The sequence below is a fragment of the Coffea eugenioides genome, chromosome 6 (genome assembly GCF_003713205.1).
Source record: "Coffea eugenioides isolate CCC68of chromosome 6, Ceug_1.0, whole genome shotgun sequence".
In the NCBI taxonomy this organism is placed as follows: domain Eukaryota; kingdom Viridiplantae; phylum Streptophyta; class Magnoliopsida; order Gentianales; family Rubiaceae; genus Coffea; species Coffea eugenioides.
Genome location: NC_040040.1, coordinates 31,437,668 through 31,461,767, shown reverse-complemented (window position 1 = coordinate 31,461,767; position 24,100 = coordinate 31,437,668). Strand labels below are relative to the sequence as shown.

Genomic DNA, 24,100 nt, shown 5'->3' with positions numbered 1-24,100 from the left:
TAAAACAACACAAAATTAAAAATAGTTTTTAAATTTTTAACCCAGTTTCTATTTTTTGTATTTTTTTCCCTGCTTTAGGGATGTTTGAGTGCGAGGGTGATTTCTAATTTTATTATGATACATTATATTTATATATGTATATCCTTTCACTTCTAGACATGGGCATCGGAAAATAATTCCTTTTTCTTTTACATGTTGTACATAGAATTAATTTGTTGGCACTAAATGGGTAAAAAGAATTAATTTGTTGCACTAAATGGGTAAAACTTGTATATTTTAAGTTCTTATTTTTTTATTAATTATAATATATATATGAGGAGTTTTGATTTGGTAAGTCTAGAATATTTGTTCATTAGAGTGCTAAAGTTTTTATTATTAAAGTCAACTTGTAGGAGTTATCCTCTTTAGATGAGAAAGATCATAGTGTATGATTTAGTTGGGAAAACCAATACAAATATCATTCTAAATCTAATATAAGATTCAAGAACAATTTCATGATTATGAGCCAGGTTACAATTACTTGAACTAAGCGCAAGATTCAGGAACAATTTCATGATTACGAGCCGGGCTACAATTATTTGAACTAAGTGCAAGACAATTTACACCATGAAGTGTGAAATTTGATAATTTAAGACATAAAGTTAGAATTAACGATAATTGAGAGGTGCATATCGCAATTAACGTCATATGAGACCTATAAGGCTTTTAGGCCCCAAGAACAAGGGGCCCATAAGCTTTGCACCGTTCTTATTTCTTAATCATGAACATCACCAAATAATAAAAGTTTGAGGGCAGAAAGTAGAATTATTACGTAGTTCCACACCACTTTTTAGGGTATATTTAACAATTGAGGAACTTTGAGGGCATAAATAGAATTAGTACCTAATACCGCATCATCCAATAAGTTTCCCATTCCAAATGAACACCCGAACCGCCTCTACCATTTGCTCAAAGTCCCACACGCAGTCACACGCTTGATATATAAACTCAGTACTTCATCTTTCTCTGCTGTATTTACTTCCCAATAACAAAGTGGAGAGCAGTGGGAGAAGGGATTAGGCTAATTTTTCTCATATTCCACTCTCTATTTTGTTTCTTTATTGTTTTCAGTTCTTGATAAAATGGTAGGAAAAGCTGTAATTTCTGACGACGAAGGTAAATATGATTTCTTTTTTCTTTCTGGCGAAAACAATCGATGTTTTTTGAAGAAAAATTTGTGCTTAGTTCGGAAGAAGCAAATTTTTTTTAGTGATTTTTGAATGGGTTATCCATTATTTGTGAAGATGAGGTTGGAATCGAGGAAGAAGAGAGGGATGAAGAGCCCGAGGACGGGGAGAGAATAGGCCGCGGCCACGACGACGATGAGGAGGACGAAGATGAAGGTACGCCGTCAGATTGTATTTGTTGTATTTGTATACTCGTTTTTCCTTTTAACCTTCTTCAGCTCGTTTCTAGCCTGGATAATATTGGTCTTTTTGTTTGGGGGATTTTAGGGTTTTGATGATTGATTTTGGAGTTTTTGTGCAATGGGCTGAATGGGCATTTGTATTTGGCGTATTTTTTTTAGTGAAATGTTGATTTGGAGGCTTGCTGATGTTTGATTATGGATTTTACTTGCATGTTGTTGAATTTTTCCCCTCCTATTTGTGCTTATTTTCATTGTTTCTTTTCTATTATTTACTTTAGAATTTTGTTCAGGAATTTCACCGTAATCTATTGCTTGGGAGATTTGGGAGAATAATAACAATCTTCGAAAGAAGCTTGGTTAACATTATTATGTACTTGGATGATGATTACTTCATGGAATATCTGAATGAGTAGTTGTAGACCAAATTGTGATGGAAAATGCATAGTGTTGGATACTAAGTAAAACTTCAAAAAAAAAATTCAGAATCTCATAACTGTATTGATTTGGTGTTATTGTGCTTTAATAACAAACTTTGTTGTGCTAATTGTGATTGATTGAAGACTAGGTAAGCTCTATCTCAATCTCCTGTTGTCCCTTAGAGAATTTGCAATGTGCGATATGCTTCTTCTGTTTAAGGACTTTCTTTTCTCTGTTTTGTTGAGCAGAGGAAGGTCAGGATGAGTATGAGGATGATGGGTTTATAGTTAGCGATGTTGAAGAAGAGCAGGAAGAGGAGGAAGACGATAGGGCTGATGATGGTGCGGAGAGACAAAAGAAGAAGAAACGCAAGAAAAGGTTAGCTTCTTCATCTTCTCTCTGTGTTTTTCGTGGTGCTTTTTATATGATAGTAGTAAAGCTGTTTTTTTTCTGGATAAGGAAAGGAAAAAAGAAACAGTTATCTGATGTTTTTACTCTTAACTCTAGGGAGTCAGAGAGGAATTATGTTCTTGACGAAGATGACTATGAGCTTCTTCAAGAGAGCAATATTACGGTTCCTCGACCAAAGCTTGTAATGCCCCTTTCTTACATTGTTTTTCCTTGCAATGCATTAAAAGCATTGGCAAACAGTTTCTAATGCTTAAATTCTATCAGGAGAGCAAGAAGTTCAAGCGACTGAAGAAAGCACAGAGGGACACAGCAGAAGAGCATTCTGGGTTTTCCGATGGGGAAGAGTTTGATGAGACAGGGAGGAGGGGAAGAACTGCTGAAGAAAAGCTCAAACGCAGCTTGTTTGGTGATGATGATGGTATAATTAGTCATCTTGATTTGTATTCATGGTGATGGTGGTGAATTCTTATGAAATATTGCAGGACAACCGCTTGAGGATATTGCTGAAGAGGAGCAACTGGAAGAGGAGGATGAGGCAGATATGGGTGAGGAGGATGAGATGGCTGATTTTATTGTTGATGAGGAAGACAGCTATGATGAACATGGAGCGCCCGTGAGGTAAATCTCTGCCATAGATCAATTTTGATAATTGGTCTTTTTATTTCTAACTACTAAAGGTTTCTTGAACTTTATCTTATTGGTTTGATATAGAAGGAAGAAGGTTAACAAAAAGAAGGCCCGGCAGGCACCAGGAGTTTCATCAACTGCTCTCCAGGAGGCACATGAAATTTTTGGTGATGTTGAGGAGCTCTTGAGGCTTCGCAAGCAAGGTTTGGTAAAGATGAGCAGGCATGATGATTCTGGTGAGTGGAAGGAGCGAAGGCTGGAAGATGAATTTGAGCCTATCATCCTGTCTGAGAAGTATATGACCGAGAAAGATGACCGGATACGTGAAATAGATATCCCTGAAAGAATGCAGGTTTTTTTTTTGCCTTTTAGATGGTATTTTGAATGTATGTTACTGGTCTTTTTTTTAACCATCTTCTCGCATCTGTAGGTATCAGAGGAAAGCACTGGTCCTCCTCCCACAGATGAGGTAGATGATGAGAGTTCGTGGATACTTAATCAGCTTGGTAATGGTGTGTTACCTCTGTCTATGAAAGGACGAACAGATACGAATGAGGCTTCTAACGAGCCCCCAATAGACAAGAATCACATTACAAGATTCTTGGAGTTGATGCATGTCCAGAAATTAGATGTAAGCAAGATTTTGGTTGTAGTGCTGAATTTTGACATTACCTGTATGAACTCTTGAACTGAATTTTTTTCTCTATTTTAGGTTCCATTCATTGCTATGTATAGGAAGGAGGAATGCTTGAGCCTACTGAAGGATCCAGAGCAGCCTGAATCAGACAATGATGACCAGAATAATTCTGACAAAAAACCTAGCCTGAGGTGGCACAAGGTATATGATCTGCCATTGATACTGTACTGGAGTTCATTTTGATCTGGTTGAATGATTTTATCGTATGTACCTGCAGATGCTTTGGGCCATCCAAGACTTGGACAAAAAATGGCTGCTTCTTCAGAAGCGGAAGAGTGCTCTAGAATCATACTATAGTAGACGGTATGATGAAGAATCTCGTAGAGTATACGATGAAACTCGATTAAATTTAAACCAGCAGCTTTTTGAATCAATTACCAAAGCGCTCAAGGCAGCAGAGTCAGACCGAGAGGTTGATGATGTTGACTCAAAATTTAACCTGCATTTTCCAGCGGGTGAAGTTGGTGCAGATGAAGGACAATATAAGAGGCCAAAGAGGAAATCACAATATAGTATATGCAGTAAAGCTGGTCTATGGGAGGTTGCAAACAAGTTTGGCTATAGCTCTGAGCAATTTGGGTTGCAGATATCTCTGCAAAATATGGTAGGTATCTTGAGTTTGGTATTAGAATATTGCTCTGTATGTTGACAGGAACATGAGGAATGGCATGTGATCATTTTCCCTGTCCAGAGAATGGAGGAATTGGAAGATGCCAAAGAATCACCAGAGGAAGTTGCCTCAAACTTTACATGTGCAATGTTTGAAACACCTCAAGCAGTGCTAAAAGGTGCTAGGCACATGGTATGTGAACGTATCGTCATGCTTGCATGTCATAACTAACTGCTTTTTCATATTTGATTGTTTAAAAATTTGCTTGTCATTCCAGGCAGCAGTTGAGATTAGCTGCGAACCATGTGTTCGGAAACATGTGCGTAGTGTCTTTATGGATAATGCTACCGTGACGACAACTCCTACTGCCGATGGCAATGCAGCTATTGATTCTTTTCATCAGTTTGCTGGAGTGAAGTGGTTAAAGGATAAGCCACTTACTAGATTTGATGATGCACAGTGGCTTCTTATTCAGAAGGCTGAGGAGGAGAAGCTGCTACAAGTTACTATCAAGCTGCCTCAAGCAGTTCTTAACAAGTTGATTAGCGACTCTAATGATTATTATCTTAGTGACAGTGTGAGTAAATCTGCTCAATTGTGGAATGAGCAGAGGAAGCTGATAATTCAGGATGCCTTTTTCAATTTTCTTCTCCCTTCAATGGAGAAGGAAGCCAGGTCTTGGTTGACCAGTAGAGCGAAAAGTTGGTTGTCTATGGAATATGGAAGGCTCTTGTGGGACAGAGTTTCTGTGGCGCCATATCAGCGTAAAGAAAGTGACAGCACAGATGAAGAAACTGCCCCCCGGGTTATGGCTTGCTGTTGGGGTCCTGGAAAGCCTGCCACAACTTTTGTGATGTTGGATTCATCTGGAGAGGTTATAGATGTTTTATATGCAGGATCTCTCAGTCTTCGTGGTCAAAACATCAATGATCAACAGAAGAAGAAAAATGATCAGCAGCGGGTTCTAAAATTTATGATGGACCACCAACCGCATGTTGTTGTTCTTGGAGCTGTGAATTTGTCCTGTACAAGATTAAAGGAGGATATATACGAGGTATGCACTCTTGAAGTCTTCACAATATTTTATTGCAGTTGAAGTTTATTGTTTAGTGCTTGAGCTTAATTGTTTTCTAAATTTTACAACAATGCCCTTGTTTCCTGGGGATTTTTAGTGGTCTACTTATTAGGAATATATCATTCATCTTGTTCACATTGTTTATGTTCCAAATTACTGCCATGTTTTTCTTGTTTTTTCATTAGTTTGTCAGGGATGTAACCTAACACTTTCTCCTCTCCCCTCCTGAAAAACACATTACAGATAATCTTTAAAATGGTAGAGGAGAACCCGAGAGAGGTTGGTCACGAGATGGATAACTTGAATATTGTGTATGGTGATGAATCTCTACCACATCTGTATGAGAATTCCCGTATCTCAACTGACCAGCTTCCTGGGCAGTCAGGTAGATGCATTTTCCTAGTTGTGAATATTGTTTCTGTAATATAGATGGGAAATTGACCATTTCCTAAATTTATAGGTATTGTCAAGCGGGCTGTGGCTCTTGGGCGCTATCTTCAGAATCCATTAGCTATGGTTGCTACGCTATGTGGACCAGGAAGAGAGATATTGTCTTGGAAACTTGGTCCTTTCGAGAGCTATCTTACTCCTGATGAGAAGTATGCTATGGTTGAACAGGTCATGGTTGATGTGACTAATCAAGTGGGTCTTGATGTGAATTTGGCTGCTAGCCATGAATGGTTGTTTTCTCCTCTGCAATTCATATCTGGTCTTGGGCCGCGGAAGGCCGCATCTCTTCAAAGATCTTTAGTAAGAGCTGGAGCTATCTTCACCAGGAAGGACCTTTTGACTGCACATGGGCTTGGTAAAAAGGTGTTTGTCAATGCTGTAGGTTTCCTCCGTGTAAGACGCAGTGGATTGGCTGCTAGCAGTAGTCAATTTATTGATTTATTGGATGATACAAGAATACATCCCGAATCCTATGGTCTTGCACAGGAGTTGGCAAAAGATGTTTATAAAATGGATGTAGGAGATGACATAAATGATGATGATGAGATGCTGGAGATGGCTATAGAGCATGTCAGGGAGAAGCCTCATCTGCTAAGAGCTGTCCATTCATCTGAATATGTTGCCGAGAAGGGTTTGACCAAGAAAGAGACCCTTAATGGCATAAGATTGGAATTGATGCAAGGCTTTCAGGATTGCCGCAGACCTTATGTAGAACCAAGTCAGGACGAGGAGTTTTACATGATTTCTGGAGAGACTGAGGAAACACTTTCTGAAGGGAGAATTGTGCAAGCAACAGCTCGCAGAGTTCAACCTCAGAGGGCGACTTGTGTTCTTGATTCTGGATTGACGGGCATGTTGACAAAGGAGGACTACACAGATGACTGGAGGGGTTTTGATGATTTGACTGAGAAGTTGCGGGAAGGTGATATTTTAACTTGCAGAATCAAGTCAATTCAAAAGAATAGGTATCAGGTCTTTTTAACTTGTAGAGAGAGTGAAATGAGAAGTAACCGGTATCAAAGCTATCGAGAAATGGATCCATACTACCATGAAGACCGCAGTAGTTTACAGACTGAGCAGGAAAAGGTTCGTAAGGAGAAGGAGCTAGCGAAGAAGCATTTTAAACCAAGGATGATTGTTCATCCTCGTTTCCAGAATATCACAGCAGATGAGGCAATGGAGGTATGATTTGTTCAATAGTGAGATTGAGTTTACATGTTTATGTACATTAAACTTGATGGAGGAAATTCTGTAAGTTTTGTGGACTTTATTCCTGTCAAGCTTTTTATGACTCTTCATTTGTCAAATGGTAATAAAGATTTGACACATGTATGCCTTGAACTGATAATAATTTGTTTAGGGAGCATACTTGATATAGGTAGGATATGACACTTTAAAGATAGACTGAAAGACGGATGTAGTTTTACAGGTATTTATAGAATGTCATCATGTAGAGATGATATGGTTGCCTGGACTGCACCTGCCCACAACTGAAATTGCCATAATCTTAAGTTCATTTATTTAGTAAAATGCTATATAGACTTGCATTATTTTGTTCATTTTTTTGTCTACATTAATGTTCTTGTATTAGCTTGCGCTCTCATTGTTTGGATATTGTTAGGCTATGGTCTAAGATTTCACCTATTGTAATTTTAGTTAAATGCCCTCACTGATGCATGTCTAGTCTGAGAGTGTACTATGTGTGGCACAGCCATTTAATGTTTGTGCTTCTTAAGTGTTGTCTGATTTGTTTCTAATATAAAAGATGTGAAATAATTGTCAAACAATTAGATTTCGTCAATTGTTGATCATGATAGTTATGTTTACTTGAATATGCTTATAACCTCATGTTTTGTTGCTTACTTTTTTCTGGTGCAGTTTTTGTCTGACAAGGATCCCGGCGAAAGTATTGTCCGTCCTAGTTCTCGTGGACCCTCATATTTGACCCTCACACTCAAAGTCTATGATGGCGTTTTTGCACACAAGGACATAGTTGAAGGCGGAAAGGAGCACAAGGATATAACAAGTTTGCTTAGGATAGGGAAAACATTAAAAATTGGAGAGGACACATTTGAGGATTTGGATGAGGTAAGAATCTGGAATCATATTATGTTGAGCTGTTAATTTTATGGATTGTCATGTGACGCACACTGTCCAGTCTTCCCACAATTGGCCCAAAGGGGGTAGTGAATGCAAATTTTATTAATTTATTTTGGACCCTAGTAACCACAGTTTCATCCCCGTTGTTTGTGCAGTTTTTATATAGAATTATGGAGATTAAATCACTTCTCAGGAATATGTTCTTGTAGTTGCTACAGCAAGTGATTGTTTCTCCATCCTACATGAGTGTTTGTTTCTAGACTGACCTCACTTAGTCTTCCCAATTCATTTTCACCATGGTAACTAGTGTTTGCCAAAGGATTGTTTTTCAGGATTACTAGTTGCAGCATTTTTTTTGGCACCTCTATCTTATCTTGTAAATTTGTCTGACTTCCTTTGTGTCTTAACATTTGTCATGTGAGGTCAAACTCAGAACCAGAAGAGTCTTTTGAATTATAATAAGGCTGAATGGTGGTAATGGTAATCCATCTTTTGTGAGTCAGTGTACCCGTGATTTCCATTATTCTTTTGAGTTCCAAATGATTTCAGGGCATAAAGATATTGGTTGGTAACAAAGTGCTCTTGTTAACTTTGTTTTCTTTCCTATCATGTTATTAACATTATGGGCTATATATAACCTGTTCTTTCTGTGGGTCATTTACTGTTTGAGTGTAAACTGAGTTTTTAGGAGAACCTTCTTTTTGAATATTTGATTTTTATATATCAAAGGAAAGCCTTGAGGTTCCCACTAGCTGTGTTTAAATTTGGTTGGGTTTCATATTTTGTATCTACTGCATGGGGGTGGTAATTATGCTTGCAATTTAACTTTTCAAATTGTGTGTTATCAGATTGTAACTTCATTTATAGATCCATGCATTATGTGCTGTTCTTTGTTACTTTTACATCAGGTTATGGATCGCTACGTGGATCCTTTAGTTACTCATTTGAAGGCCATGCTGAATTACCGTAAGTTCAGGAAGGGCACTAAAGCAGAAGTTGATGAACTCTTGAGAGTGGAGAAATCGGAGTATCCAATGAGAATTGTTTATAGCTTTGGTATATCTCATGAACATCCTGGAACATTTATCCTCACCTACATAAGGAGTTCAAATCCACACCATGAGTATATTGGTCTATATCCGAAGGGGTTCAAGTTCCGTAAGAGAATGTTTGAGGACTTAGATCGCCTCGTTGCTTATTTTCAGAGGCATATTGATGATCCACATGACTCCACACCGTCAATAAGATCTGTAGCTGCTATGGTGCCAATGCGAAGCCCTGCAACTGGGGGCTCATCAGGATTTGGTGGTGGTTGGAGTGGTTCCTCTAATGATGGTGGTTGGAGAGGTGGCCAGTCTGCAGACAGAGATAGGGGTCCTAGAGCAGGTAATCAAAATTCAACAACAAACTGAGTTAAGATCGTGCTATATGGTTGAAGATTATGTAATATCATTCTCTTCTACTGTGTGTTCATCTTAGTGTAATTCATTGACAATTATGAAACATGAATTTGATGCCTATTGCTTTCTTTATTTTATTTTTTTTCAAATGTTTGATGTGCTTTTAGATGTTTTTTGGTAGTTCAATAGAAAGAGGCTTTCTACTGTTCTTTGATGCTTGCTGATGTAGTCCTGACTTTTGGCGAATTCATAAATTACTGTCTTTTCTCCTCTGGCCTTTGTACCTCTAGTTGTGAGACAGATTTGATTCAGTCATGTCAATTAGGGTGCAGCATTGAGGAGGGTGAAAAAAAGGAACCCAGAAAAGGGTTCCCCTTCAGAGTAATTCCTCAATAATGTGTTAGAAGGTCAATTTCTGCATAGAAAAGAAGAGCTTTGGTAAGCTGAGAATGTTTACTCTAAGCTTTTGGTTAAGGCACTTCATCTTCTTAATTTGTGGGTGAAAGCCTTGGACGTAGTGGATGAGTGCCCCCAAAGTTTAGCATTTTTTACATTTTGAAAGAAAAAAGTTATCTTATGCGCAATCCCAAAAAAAAATTATGGATAGAAGACTGAGATAGTCTAGTTATTAATAATTTGCAAATTTATTGTAAGCTGTTGTATATTCTATTTAAGCATTTGGTTGTTGATTTTCAAGTATAGTCTAGATTGAAGTTTATTTAACTTCAGCCTTAATATGCTGATTTATAGTACTAATGAACAAAAATTGCTTACTGGTTGAATAAACACGTTTTATCTGATGAACTCTGAAAGACTGCTAGAGTGTTGTATTTGCACATTAGAATCTATACCTGAGGTGCGCAATTACTAATATTGGTGTTCAAATCATGAGGCACATGAGTTGTGTAAGGGGAAATTTGGTTTCTCAACAGTTGCGGAGGTTTGAACTGTTGAAATGCATCTGACAAATGATTGCTTTTCCAATTCCAAAACAAATACAAATCAAGAACTTATTGTACATAATTGGGCTCTGAAATTTATTACCATTTCTTGTCTGCGTGCTTACTGATGTTATGGCCTTCTAGTTGCTTTCTGCATATTCTTATCAGGGGAATTTTGGTTTCTTAATATTTGCAGAGGTTTGAACAGTTGAATGCATTTGATAAATGATCACTTTTCCCATTCCAAAATAAATGCAAATGAAGAACTTCTTGTACATAATTGGGCTATGACGTTTATTGCCATTTCTTGTCTGCAAGCTTACTGATGTTATGGTTTTCTAGTTGCTTTCTGCATTTTTCTTGTTTAACCTTTAACATTTCCTCTTGACTACCAGTCTGTCGTGCTTATGGAATTTTTTATACTTACTGAAATTGAATGCCAGAGTCAAAGTTCCTTGTATTGTTACTAATTTGGGTTGCTTTCTTGGTCTGTTTTGCAGGAAGAAGTGATTATAAGAATGGTGCCAATCAAGATGGACATCCAAGTGGATTGCCAAGGCCATATGGTGGCCGTGGTCGTGGCCGTGGCCGTGCCCGTGGCTCATATGATGGTGGTAGGGGAAATAACAACAATAGCAGGCAGGATGGAGACTACAGTTCGCAAAAGTGGGGCTCCAAGGATAATGATGATGGATGGAGTAACTTTGCTGGTGCTAAAGTTCAAAATTCACCCGGTAGGGAAGCTTTCCCAGGTGGCTGGGGTGGTGGTGGAAGTGGTAGCGGTAGTGGCTGGGGGAGCAGTACAGCAGATAGTGGTAGCGGAGGTTGGGGTGGTGGCAGCAGTGGCGGTGGTTGGGGCTCTGGTGGCGCTGGTGGCAACAGCACTGGTGGTTGGGGTGGTGACAGTGGTGGTTGGGCACAGGGTTCAGATGCAGGTACCGATGCTGGAAACTCAGCCTGGGATGGTAGCAAAAAGAGTTCAATGCAAGCTCAAGGTGGTAATGGTGGATGGTCGGGGAGCAGTGGTGGTGGTAGTGGTTGGTGAGGTGCTTGCTTGCAGGAACCACGTGTTTCTATTTGACCAAATATTATGATAGTTAATTAAGTGCCGAGATTTTTTGGCCTTGCCCTTGAATTTATGGTGCAGCTTTTGTTTCGTAATCCCAAAAGTTTCTCCCTAAAAAAAAAAAAAAAAAAAGGACGCTCTGCTTTTCATGCCCCTTGATGTAGGTAAGGTCGAGGCGCTTGGACATGTTTAGGGTAAAGGTGATAGACGTATTGTTAGGGTGCTCGTTTGAGGACATATTGACTGTAGTTATTTGGGGAGAATGAATGAGGTGGCTATATCTTCACTTGCCGCATTCCTCAATTCAGCAAGAGCAGAAAGTATGGTAACTCATCACAGTGGCATACATGGTAGTTGTTGAATCTTAGCTGCATTATGGTTCCTTATTTTGCTTCTACTACTACACGTTGCATACTATCAATTAAGCAACGTCGTTTTTGATGGTTTGATGATTTTAGCTATCTGAAACAGAATTACGAGAAATGATTTGCAAATCTAGACAATGTTTGATAATCATGATCTGAAATCTACATTATTTGCTAACTGGCTTCATTTTATCTACCAAGTTATGGTATTAGTAATAAAAGACGCCTATGCTGGTGGAATTTGAGAAAGCAAATACCATTTCTATGGAAAATGGTGACGACTTGAAGAGATAAGAGGGAGCCATTATTTCAAGTAGTTTGAGAAGATCATGCAATGGAAATGTCCAAAAGAGAAAAAAAAAAAAAAAAATAAAGCACGAGGCCACCCGAAGATCGTTGCCAATCAAGCAACAGTGAATGTATTTTATAACCAATTGGTGCATCGCATTAGAATTTTGAGGGGAGAAAAGTAAAAGCAAAAGTATTCACTCTTGTAATGATGGTCCGTCTTAAGCGCAGAACAATAGTAAGGAGGAGAGTCACGGGAAATATGGTGGTTTAGTGTATTGATGCAATTAAGAACTCAGTTACCCCATATAGTTATTTATGGTGGCAATACATTGTGTCATGTCGCTATTGTGTTTGTTTTAGAAATTAATTAATTTGGATTTAACTCATTAGGATCTGATATTGTGCCATGATTTTCTTATTGTTGACTGAACATCATAATCAATAAACCCAAATGAATTGGAAAAACCTAACCTATTAATCACATATCGTAATTTATTTTGATTATTTAAGCGATTCAATCCTATTGTTCATGAGCTTTTAAAGATAAAATACACGAAAGTCAAACTATAAATCAAAATCCAAAATTACAAGAATTAGATATATCAGCCAAAAAAACAAAGTTTGATACTGCAATACATAATAAAACACAAAATTAAGATTCTTCAAACCACCAAAAAAAAAAAAAGCAATACATAATAAAATCTTCAAAGCACAAAACAAGTTACAAAGCTTAGTTATTTAATAGAAATAAAAGTCAAATAATGCCATATATGATAGTACATCAATGTCATGAGTCTGCAAAACTTTTTTACTGAAATCTTTAAGCAAAATTTGAGCATTTTTAGTTTTATGGATTGCTCAAAATGACCTCATTAATGTTTGATTATAAAAAAATAGTCACTTTATAGGTGGATCAACACAATCTGTTTTAACTAGGAAAAATGTTGACCTTATAGTGACCTGCGAAATTTCAAGCGGACATGAATAATTATTAATTTCAAGTCATGTTCAAGTTGTGTAGTCGCATCGTGCTATAAATTGCCACTGGGGTTTTTTTTTTTTAATTTCGAAACTTTAATCTCTCTATTTCCACATGATATTGGAAAGTTTTTTTTTTGAAAGTTTTTATAGATTGTTCTCTCTATTTCCACGTTCATGTTCTATCCTCACTCATTTCCGTGATATTACTCGTGTAATAAAGTAGGGAACAGTGCCAACCACCATTTCTATCTATTTCGAATGAAAATTGTTTAAATTTTTTTATTGAAATATCTATTATAGTAATTTTGTAATGTGATAATTAAAATATTATTTAAAAACAATGCATCGTATCCAAATAAACTCAGAGGAAGAATTGATGTAATTAAAGAATTATGGAGACAATTCCAAAATTATGATGAATTTTAAAATCATTCTTCAGAAGGGTAGATTGTGATGTGCCTTCTAGTAAGAGGGATCTTTGCATTTGCAAAATGCGAGCTTGACGAAGTATAGCTAAATTTATTGAGCTCTCATTCATATTTCAGCCATAAGGACAGCAATTTTTCATTTGTAGTTGCTGACTTTTGTTACAGAAGATGACAAACATCTATTAAAGAGAAACTTGAATTATTCAGTCAAATATAATTGATAATTGTTAGAGAAAGGAGGAAGAATACGTTTTCTTGCTTGGAATAGAAGGTCTGCTATTCTCGCATTTGAAGAACGCGAACTCTCAGAGCTCGCATTTCGCAAGTGCGAAGACCTCACTGGTGGAAGCCACCACAACAAACAACCCTTGTGCGGAACAATTTTTTAAATCTATCATAATGTGGAAAATTGCACCATTCTTATAAAGTTGAGGGATGCAATCGAAATTAAGTACTTGTTCAACCGTGTTGAAGTAATCCTGACCGGAGCTGCAAAAATTGATGTAACTATCCTCTGTGTTGCTAATCTTTTTGATATTCTGTTCATTACTAGTTTGCTTGTTCCAATTATCTTCTTCCTGTTGTTGTTACTTTTTGGGTAGGGTTTTGAATGTTTGGATCTGTTTAGAGTTTTAAATTTTGTTTGGCAAAGAAATTGGTGTTGTATGAAGATTTTTCTGGATACTGTTTGCATTATTAAAAGTTATGCAAATTATACATTTGAATTCATATTTGTGCATATGAAAAGAGAATCTAATGTAATAAAATTAAAGAGAATTGGAAAATTGACTTGTCATTTCTTAGTTTACTTCATTTGGGTTTTGAATATTCCGGGAGAACTGGAAAATTTCTAGATTATAGGTGACAGTAAAAATCTAAGGACTGAATTTTTGGCTGGAGAAGAAAACATGAATGAAATGTCATATAGGAATGTTAATGAAAAATTATGAGATTTAGGCAAGGGACTTTTTATGTCTTACAGAGCATGTTGCATTTTGTAATTCATTCTGTATTATGGCTCCTAGTGTTTGAAAAGGAAGTTGTGGATCTTAGGATTATCATATTTTCAAGTAGCTTATTTTAATGGAAAAGGGTTTTGAGTAGCTTGTTTTATTTGTTAATGAGATGATTCATGATCCTCTGGGATTTAGCTGGCTTTTATTGGGAAAGAAGGTCAATTTTTTTTTTTTTTGGGGTAAAAGGAAAGAAGGTCAATGGTTTTACTCAAGGCTTAGAATGTAAATGGTATTTATTCTATTGACTACAACTAAATAGACCGCCATATAGCCATAATCCAATGGTTAATGCTCTTTTTTCCTTGTCTTAGAAAAAGGAATTCTCTCTTTTCCCATTAGTCTTTCAGCTTCTTTTCCCCCAAGTCCCCATTTTTTTTTTAATTATCTTGGTTTGAACAAAAATGAATAATCGTTTTAAATTCATTTATTTACAAAACCAATTCGAAGTGCAAGGCAGCATCTTTACCTCTTTCAGTAGTAAAAACCAGAAAAAAAAAAATTTGTTATTCATGTTAGAAGTAGTGTTACAAGCATAGAAAAATTAGTTAAGAAATTCCCAAGCAAAGTCCTTCATTCTTTTGATTTATGCTTGATATGTTAGTCCACAAAATTCTGTATATTGATAGAAGAGCCCTCAGCCCAGTGGCTCAGATTACTGTCAATTAACAATTTTATCAAGTGGATATGCACATTTTGAATATAAATCATGAATATATTGATTAAATATTAGTAGAACATTGCTTAAAACCTCTTCAGTACTGTTCAATATGGCATCCAAATGCTACTCTTGTCCAATATTTGAGGGCTGGAAAGGTCAATTTGCCTGGATTCTGGCTAACTTGATTACAGTTCAATTGTACGCCTCGTGTTAGTTTGTTCGCATTCGACTTCCCTGCCCTTTACTGTTTCTTAAAACAATGCTTTGATGAGATTCGTGATGATAGCCTGAGGAGATTAATTTACTTCTAGTATAGCTCAATGTATTAGCCTTTTGAATTTGGTGACGATTTGATCAACTTACACGCATTAAGGATGTCTTTCTGTAAATGTCTGTGTACTAGAAACATCATGTACGTGAGATTCGAATGCGGAAATATAATGTAATACTTTTTAAACAAGTTGTAACTCCATTTTAACTGTTTGTACATGCTTACAACAAGAGTGTAATATTATTCCGTTATTGTGAGTGTCATGTATAATAATTATGTGTCTATTATGCAATTTTACAAGTAATTCATATAGTGTCACAAGGTGTTCAAAAAGTATTATATCGTTTTGAACAGTTATCACTCTGTACCCCGAGTCCGTGAAATTCGGTCTTTCCTGTAATCGATGAAGTGTTTTACTTTCAATAAATCTGTAAAAATAACTAGGAAATTATAAAAATACTGTGATTTGGAAAACAAAAAGGGGTGGGGGGGGGGGTTGGAGAAGAGGATAAAGTTCTCACTTATTTAAGAAAATATAATTAAGTTCACAGTTTATTTGGCCAATGCATTCTGATTGCCCTATTTGAAAAGGCATATAATTCAGGATAATGTAAAACGTCTTACTATTGGCAGGACAAGGCGATGCAAGTGGAGGGTCAAAATAGAGCTAAACTTCTCATTGAGATCACTTTTAGATGGCAGTATTAGTGATTGATTTATGTTAAACTTCTTATTTTTTGGGACTGGAATCTCGTATATTGATATGTCTATTACTTTTCAAACTTGCAAATGTTTGTCATCTCAAAGCCGGATGTGTTTAAGAGCCCCAATTCAGACACTTAAAGTTATTTTTGGCAAGGACAAGATAGAGGATTTGAGCACACAATTGCAGACTCATGCTGAGGAACAGTTCAAGGCTCCTAACCTCAACTACGTGGCTGACATCAAGGCCTGACCCATCAATAATAGCACAAGATGATGAAGAAGTAGATGAGACCGCTATAGAGGCGACGGACATAGAATTGGCAATGACTCGAGTTGGGGTGTCTAGGGCAAAGACTGTCAAAGCTCTCAAGGCTGCAAATGGTGGCATTGTATTTGCCATTTTGGAGCTCACTTTTAGCAAGTCTTTCCATTTAGTTTTCTGTATTTTCAAACTTTTATGTTCTCTTTGTCTTGCTCCCTTTCCTTTAGTTTTTTTCTTTTTCTTATTTGGTTCTTCAAACTTGAGAGCTTGTTCAATAGATCCTTGTGATTATGCAATTTTGGCTTGTCCAGGACATGTCAATTTTCAGCTTAGTGTGCATTAATTACTCGCATGACATTGAGGTTATAAAAAGTGAAAAAGAAAGATGAGTTATTGGTGTAGATTATCATAGAAATCTGATTACCATTTTAATTTAATTGGTAATTTTTGCAGCCTTACGGAATCACTTATCTCAAATGTTTTGTAAATCATTTCCATAATTCAGTATAATTCATATCAAAATGTGATTAAAATTGAGTGGAGTGCATGATTTGTATCCGGCTCTGTCTCTTTTCTTTGTGCAGGCATCTGCTTTTCTTGCACATCATGCAAGAGTTTTTAAGTTGTTGCTTCTTCATCCTTTTTTCACCAAAGACAAGATTACAAGGACATAACAGCCTATTTAAGGCAAATTCCTCAGATTATTGTCAAAAAAAAAAGAAAAATCACAAAAATAATGATTTGACATGGATATGATACAAAAAGATACGGGGCAGGAGTGGTCCTCAGAAGGACCGCTCCTGAACGGTCCCCTCACAAGCTTCAAGGAATGGAGCAAAATAAGCCACGTCAACTGGTTGTGTTGAAGGAAAAAAACGTCACCGTTTGACGAAAGAAAAAAAATAAGATTGACGGACTCTGTTTCCTCTAAACGGAAGAATTGAAATTTTGAAAATGAAATTGAAAATTTGAATTAGCCGCACAAAACAAAACCGAGAGAAGAAAGCAAGCTGGGTATGTCATTGTTGCTTGGCTGACGTGAAATTAGTTGGAGAGAGTTGGGTTATGGCATCAGAAGAAGAAGGAAGAAGGCAAACAGTTAGAATGCTGTAAAAGAAGGCCAACGATCTCTTCAGAAATTGTATGAGCAATGTGGGCAAGACAGGCGGCAAGGTAGAAGCGAATTAAAAAGGAAATTCATTATCTGACGTTGCCCACCATTTTTTGTGCAACTTAATAGCAGAAGCAACTGTGCATAAGGGCATTCGGTGAAACAAAAAGCTCTCAACGGGCCAAGGTAACGTGATTCAACCATATCAACAACTTTGTGAATCTTATACCAGCAACTTTTCTGAATGTTAGATTCAGTAAAGACATAATATGAAGATAATAGAAGAATAGTCAATGTGTACTGTATGTGTGTGTGAGAGCGTGCAGTTTTGCAGTGATGAACTATTTAACAAGTGAATGAATGTACATGCTGCTGTAGATAAGTTACAGGTTATAACCACCCTATTACAATCTTTGTGCATCCACTAGTATTGGTCCATGGTCATCACGCAATCTTAGTTTGCCCCTCTGTTGAGTATGCAGTGTGTATAAAATGGAGGTCTGGGGTTTGACCTAGGAAAAGCAGAGGAAAAGATATATGTGAATAATAAATAGATGTACCTGGTTTTGTAAGTAAATTACATTATGTAAGAAATGTATTAGAATGAGTAAAAAATACTTGTTTGGCCCTGAAAATGTAGAAATAGTAGAAAATGCACAGGAATTGGCTTAGGCGATTGTCAGTAACGAATTACATAACGTCCAATGAAACAAAGTACCTAGAACCTAAATATAATCACCATAGTGGATGTACATATAGTTAAAATAGACTTACATGGAGTGAAAAACACATTACAGTCCGTATAACTTAGTGTACATGGAGTTATATTTGTACATAGATAATGCCATTGTATTAGAGTAAAAGTAAAGTGATGTGAATCATTAATCATATCGATGGGACTAATAATAGAATTTCGTATACGAGTAATGTGTGTAACATAACATATTATAAACGGTAATACACACTTATGTTGTCGTTTACATACATACTATTCATGAACTATTGTAAATTATGGTGTTGGATGCATAATTGGTAGGAGCAGAAGTAATGAATTGTAGAGAAATTGGCAGAAGATGGGACTCATGAGTTAGGAATGGAGTTCAACATGGAAGAGGATGCGTACAAGTTTTACAACAAATATGCCTTTAAAATGGAATTTAGTGTACGCAAAGACTATTTAAATGAAGACAAAGACTATTTAGTCTATTTTATGCGGTTGTCATTAACGAATGACATAAGGTCCAGTGAGCTAAAGAATCTAGAATCAAAATATAATCACCAGCGTGGATGTACATACAGTTAAAATAGACTTACATCGTGTGACCAATACATTACAATCCGTATAAGTTAGTGTACATGGAGTTGTATTTGTACACAGATTGTCTTAGAGTAAAAGTAAGGTGATGTGAATCATTAATCATATTGATAGCGTAATAATAGAATTTGGTATACGAGTAATGTATGATTCATAACACATTATGAATGGTAATATACATATATGTTGTCGTTTATGTACATACTATTCATGAAGTGTTGCAAATTAGGGTGTTTGATGCATAATTGGCAGGATCAGAAGTAATGGATTGCAGCAAATTGGCAGAAGATGGGACCCCTGAATTAGGAATGGAGTTCAACAGTGAAGAGGATGCGTACCAGTTTTACAACAAATATGCCTTTAAAATGGGTTTTAGTGTACGTAAAGACTATCTGAATAAAGACAAAGACGGCGTGACCACGTCTAGGAGATATAGTTGCTGCAAGGAAGGTGTAAAGCGCAAGTACGAAGGTGATGTGATGCCAAAGAGGACACGAGCGCCGACGAAAACAGGGTGTGGAGCTAAAATGGTTATCGCGTTGTTTAGAGGAACAATGAAGTACCGTGTGCATGACCTTGTCTTAGAGCATAACCATGAGTTGCACATTGCTCAATGTGCGCACATGATGCCATCACAAAGAAAAGTGAGCGAGGCTCAAGGATTCCAAGCTGAAATAAGCGAGGATGCTGGGCTTTCATTGAAACAGAGTCATGAGCTTTTGGGAAAGGAGGCAGGTGGGATGGAAAATGTGGGATATACTCGGGAAGACCTGAAACGATATCTTCGTACTCGACGGGAAAGGAGTTTGAAATATGGAGAAGCAGGTAGCATGCTGAATTATTTTCAAGAGCAAACACTCGAGAATCCATCATTTTTTCATGCCGTACAGCTGGACTGTGAAGAGCAGATAACAAATATCTTTTGGGCTGATGCAGGAATGTTAATTGACTACCAATTTTTTGGAGACGTAGTCACATTCGACACAACCTACAAAACAAATAAAGAATACCGGCCACTTGGAGTGTTTGTGGGTTTTAATCAACATAGGCAAATTGTGATATTCGGTGCTGCCCTTATGTATGATGAGACTATAGATTCTTTCAAATGGGTGTTTGGTACATTTGTAGAAGCAATGTGCGGAAAGCGTCCAAGTACCATACTAACCGACCAAGATCATGCCATGGCAGCCGCTCTTTCAGTTGTTATGCCTGAAACATTTCACGGTCTATGTACGTTTCACATAAGGCGTAATTTTATGAAACATCTTGGCAATCACTACAAGGAAAATAGTGATCTTCCATACATGTTTGGTACATGCATGTATGAGTTTGAAGAAGTGGAACAATTCAATAGGGTGTGGGAGGCGATGGTGAAGAAACACAATCTTGAAAATAATGAATGGCTCTCCGGGTTGTATAGAATTCGTGATAAATGGGCAAGGTGCATGATGAAAGAAAGATGGACCGCGGGAATGCGAAGCACCCAACTTAGCGAAAGCCTAAATGCAGCAATTAAAAATCATTTGAAACTGGATCATGACCTTGTGCAGTTCTTTAGACATTTCAATCGGGTGGTTGATGAAAAGAGACATAATGAACTGATCGCAGAATATGAAATGAGGCAAAAACTCCCCATGGTCGGGTTAAGGCAAACACCTATGCTTGTGCATGCATCAGAGACGTATTCACCAACCGTATTTGTTGCATTCCAAAATGAATATGGCGAGTCAACAGCTATGGTAATATTGAGACAGCAAGATGCAGCGATGATTGTGGAGTTTGCGGTCATGAGGTATGATGGAGGACCTGAAAGAATAGTGGTATTCAATCGGAATGATCTAAGTGTACGTTGTAGTTGCAAAAAATACGAGAATGAAGACATTTTATGTGGGCACGCGTTGAAGGTGTTTGATACTCTGGGCATAAAAATAATTCCTCCTGAATACATTAAGAGACGATGGACAAAAAGAGCTCGGGCTGGAGTTTGTTTTGATCGGCGAAGACGGGAAGTTGTGGCTGATCCTAAAATAATGATTTCAACTCGTTATCGGGAGCTCGCTCCAGCCATGATTAAGGTCGCAACTCGAGCAGCAATGTCGGAGGACACCAGCAAAGTAGCAATCACTGTCATATCCGATTTGGCAAAGAGAGTTGAGCTCCTCCTCTCAGAAAGTGAAGAGCAACCTTTACAAAATCAAAAAAATCTGAATATGGAGGAACGGGATAAAATTGAAATTGTGAATGAAATGGGGGAGGCAGTAGTCGCAAGATGCATTAAAAAACGAGGTGGTGGGAAGAAAAGTAGAGTGATGCGAAGTTGGATCGATAAATTTGACAGAGTGAAAAGAAAATCTAGATTATCAAGGACTACACAGACTACGGTATGGATCAAATTTTGGTACTCGGGGAACATTTATGCTAAAACTAAGTTATCGTTATGCTATTAACTAAAGTGTAGGTATCATTCATAATGAAATAATATTATTGCCGTATCAATACTGTAGGCCTCAGAATCGGAGCCGACATCGGTTTCAGTTGAGGAACCGATGTTTATGGGATGTCGTTCATCTACTGACTCTGTTTCGGTTAGTATAAAACGGACATGACCGTTGCTTTTATTTGGATGTTTCTAACAGCATCAATAGTTACATTGATCTTACATTGTGTGATAATGTTGTTACGGCTGTCATCCCTCCTGATATACCTATTTTGTTTGTCTTATACAATGATTTGGTCCATACGAAACTCGTAGACGCATTCAATGAGTCAGACGCATTCAATGAGTCAGACAGTGAATGGCCCTCCAAACGCTATTGCTCCGAATATCGATGAAAGTGAAACGGTATGTATATATTTAGTAGTTAAAATAAAGACCTTCTTATTCGTGTAGTAGAGCTACCTTTTTTTTAGGGTTAATATCAGAAACCTCCCTTGAGGTTTCTTCTAATCACACCTAGAACCCCTCATATTTTCGAAATCACACTTAGCACCCCTGGAATGACAACTTTGGTATCATTGTCAGCCCCTCATTATTTTTGTTCCACTTTTACCCTCCTTGTGAACTCTATTTATGTAACTCACATCCCTCCAACTTTTGTAACACTACAAAATCGTTCTTAAGCAGTGTAACATGTTTTGAACATTTTACAGTTTGTTTTATGTAAGCTTGTTGTACATCTTTATAATAGATTACGTTTCTGTTATTAAGTTTTACAAATAATTCACATAAAGTTACACATTGTTTAAAAAATGTTACATTGATCTGAACGGTGATAAAAAAAATGTGAATATGGATTCTCATAATGGCAGCAATAGTTTCAACATGTGATTGTAGTTGTAAATAAACTTGCTCTTCCATTTTTATGAAAATGAGGTCGTATAAATAGCTTTTTGTGCATCCTAGTCGAATGGAGTTTGTAAGTTATTAATATTACGATACCCTATTATCAAGTAAAAATGGATTGCTAATGCTATATACTCATGAATTCCCATCATCTTTAAACTACTTTTAGATTATGTTATTATTCACTTAAAAATTGCAATTTTGGCAATGGCACTATGTCCATTGCCAAAAGTCAACATCACTGGAAACTCTATAGCTATTTAATATTAGGGAGTGGGATAGGAACAATTGTTAGATCAACCATCTTTAAATCGTGTAACATTTTTTAAACATTTTATAATTTTATGTAAATTTCTTGTACATTGTTACAATAAAAGTCTGATAAGTTGTTAGTGTACATATGAGTCCAATATGTAATAATCGTATTTGTGTTGATAAATTTTACAAATAGTTCAATTAGAATTACACTTTGTACAAAAAATATTACATAATTACATAATAGTTTTACATAATTTAGGGAAAACCTCAAGGGAGGTTTCCGAAATTAACTCTACATAAATAGAGTTCACAAGGAGGGTAAAAGTGAAACAAAAATAATGAGGGGCGGACAATTATACCAAAGTTGTCATTCCAGGGGTGCTAAGTGTGATTTCGAAAACATGAGGGGTTCTAGGTGTGATTAGAAGAAACCTCAAGGGAGGTTTCTGATATTAACCCTTTTTTATAGTATTGTAATGGTGGGCACCCAAAAGCTGTCAAATCATGCAAATTATGTAGTTAACGTATGCTCGCTTTAATAACATTTCATTTTTTATTATTCGAAGGTTCACCTTTTGGCTAATCAGGGGCCTCCTACAAGTGTCCCTACAGAATGGATGCATCCCAGATTTTCTATTTTTTCCAAGTATAACTCTATCAGAGATGTCTTAATGGTCTGATATATCATTTTTATTATAATGTCTATGTCGCGCCCCACTTTTCGAATGAATTGTTATGTGTGTGTGAAGTGTGGTGTGAACGTGTGCAAAATGAAAAGTAAAAAGGCCATGGGACTTTGGAAAGCGACGATTTGGCCAAATGAAATTTTAAAAAGGGTTTTTTAAATATGAAAACGGAGTCGCCACTTGGTATAGATTTGGGGTGTACCAAGTCACCCAAAAAGTGATTTTAAAGACAAAGTAGTAAAACCCTTTTTAAAACGACTCCTAGTCCACGTAAGCCAAAGAAAAAGGTTCGGGGGTCACGTTTGACAAAGGGGAAGGCAAGGATAGAATCCAAGGCACCCCTTTGACCTAGCCAAGGCTAGTTGCGCGACTCAAACCAATTTTTCCTAAATTTTCTACCCAAGGTATGTATCGCGTATTGGATATGTCTATATGAATGCAAAAACCTAGACCTAGGGGGATTGGGGGAAATTTCTCTTCAAAGGTTGAGTGGTGCCAATCACATTAATTGTGAAGCCCAATAATGATCCTTTTGGAGAGGTCACACCTAAACCTAAATGACGTGAAAAATGAGTGGAATGCATGCCATGTGAAAGTGTGAGTTTGTGTGAAGTGAGAAAAATGATAAAAGTAATAAGATAAGAGTGAAGGTGTGCAAATGTAGATGAAAGTACTCGTGTGCGAGTGAAGATAAAATGCTCGTGTGCAAGTGAAGATAAAAGGGTTCGTGTGCAAGTGGAGACAAAAAAGTGTTCGTGTGCAAGTGAAGGTGATAAAAAGGTGCATGTGTGCAAATGAGACAAAAGTGAAAGTGTAATGATAGAGTGGATTGAGAATGCATGAGCCTAGGGAATGCAAGCAAGATGGGTACGGGGAGACCTAAATCGTGACTCAATTTGCCCTTTGATAGAGGGAATACAAGCGTGCTAAGGCTTAGAAAAAGCCACACTCGTCTATATCCCATATTTAAGGGGACCCTTCAGGCAAATGTACCCTAACTAGCATGAGATGCAAAAATCCTAAAATGAGGGAAAAGGGGCTCGAGGAGCATGCCAAATGATAAAACTAAGAAAAATGCGTGATATGTGGTGAACAAGCAAATGATGTGCTAACGAGGGGAAATACCTAATGAGCCACAACTAGCATTGGACTAGTGTGGTGACGTACATTCATCCATCACATTCATTCATGCTATAGAAAGCGAGTAG

At 37.1% G+C, this 24,100-nt stretch overlaps 2 protein-coding genes and 1 pseudogene across 2 annotated transcripts; all 3 read left to right on the top strand.

Moving 5' to 3' along the window:
- Nucleotides 1–982: 982 nt before the first annotated feature.
- LOC113774615 (transcription elongation factor SPT6 homolog) lies at nucleotides 983–11,745 on the top strand. Its single transcript, XM_027319186.1, has 17 exons — nucleotides 983–1,155; nucleotides 1,284–1,382; nucleotides 2,074–2,203; nucleotides 2,333–2,417; nucleotides 2,501–2,654; nucleotides 2,719–2,854; nucleotides 2,948–3,215; nucleotides 3,294–3,494; nucleotides 3,576–3,701; nucleotides 3,778–4,164; nucleotides 4,252–4,362; nucleotides 4,448–5,224; nucleotides 5,489–5,630; nucleotides 5,706–6,877; nucleotides 7,574–7,783; nucleotides 8,704–9,181; nucleotides 10,637–11,745. Exons 1-17 carry the CDS (start codon nucleotides 1,122–1,124, stop codon nucleotides 11,179–11,181), a joined length of 5,055 nt encoding a protein of 1,684 aa, XP_027174987.1. The 5' UTR covers nucleotides 983–1,121; the 3' UTR covers nucleotides 11,182–11,745.
- Nucleotides 11,746–16,001: 4,256 nt separating this feature from the next.
- On the top strand, nucleotides 16,002–16,512 carry LOC113774060 (annotated as a pseudogene).
- A 2,356-nt stretch (nucleotides 16,513–18,868) lies between these two features.
- LOC113774059 (protein FAR1-RELATED SEQUENCE 5-like) lies at nucleotides 18,869–22,886 on the top strand. Its single transcript, XM_027318633.1, has 4 exons — nucleotides 18,869–20,986; nucleotides 21,110–21,190; nucleotides 21,358–21,447; nucleotides 22,773–22,886. Exons 1-4 carry the CDS (start codon nucleotides 18,869–18,871, stop codon nucleotides 22,884–22,886), a joined length of 2,403 nt encoding a protein of 800 aa, XP_027174434.1.
- The last annotated feature ends 1,214 nt before the right edge of the window (nucleotides 22,887–24,100 follow it).

Excerpts from the sequence above, each read along its gene's own strand:
- LOC113774615 (XM_027319186.1), top strand. The coding sequence starts at position 1,122 with ATGGTAGGAAAAGCTGTAATTTCTGACGACGAAG. Across the intron at positions 3,216-3,293 it reads ATATCCCTGAAAGAATGCAG|GTATCAGAGGAAAGCACTGG; the intron begins GTTTTTTTTTTG and ends TCGCATCTGTAG. Across the intron at positions 5,225-5,488 it reads TAAAGGAGGATATATACGAG|ATAATCTTTAAAATGGTAGA; the intron begins GTATGCACTCTT and ends AACACATTACAG.
- LOC113774059 (XM_027318633.1), top strand. The coding sequence starts at position 18,869 with ATGGATTGCAGCAAATTGGCAGAAGATGGGACCCCTGAATTAGGAATG. Across the intron at positions 20,987-21,109 it reads CAAGGACTACACAGACTACG|GCCTCAGAATCGGAGCCGAC; the intron begins GTATGGATCAAA and ends TCAATACTGTAG. Across the intron at positions 21,448-22,772 it reads ATATCGATGAAAGTGAAACG|GTTCACCTTTTGGCTAATCA; the intron begins GTATGTATATAT and ends TATTATTCGAAG.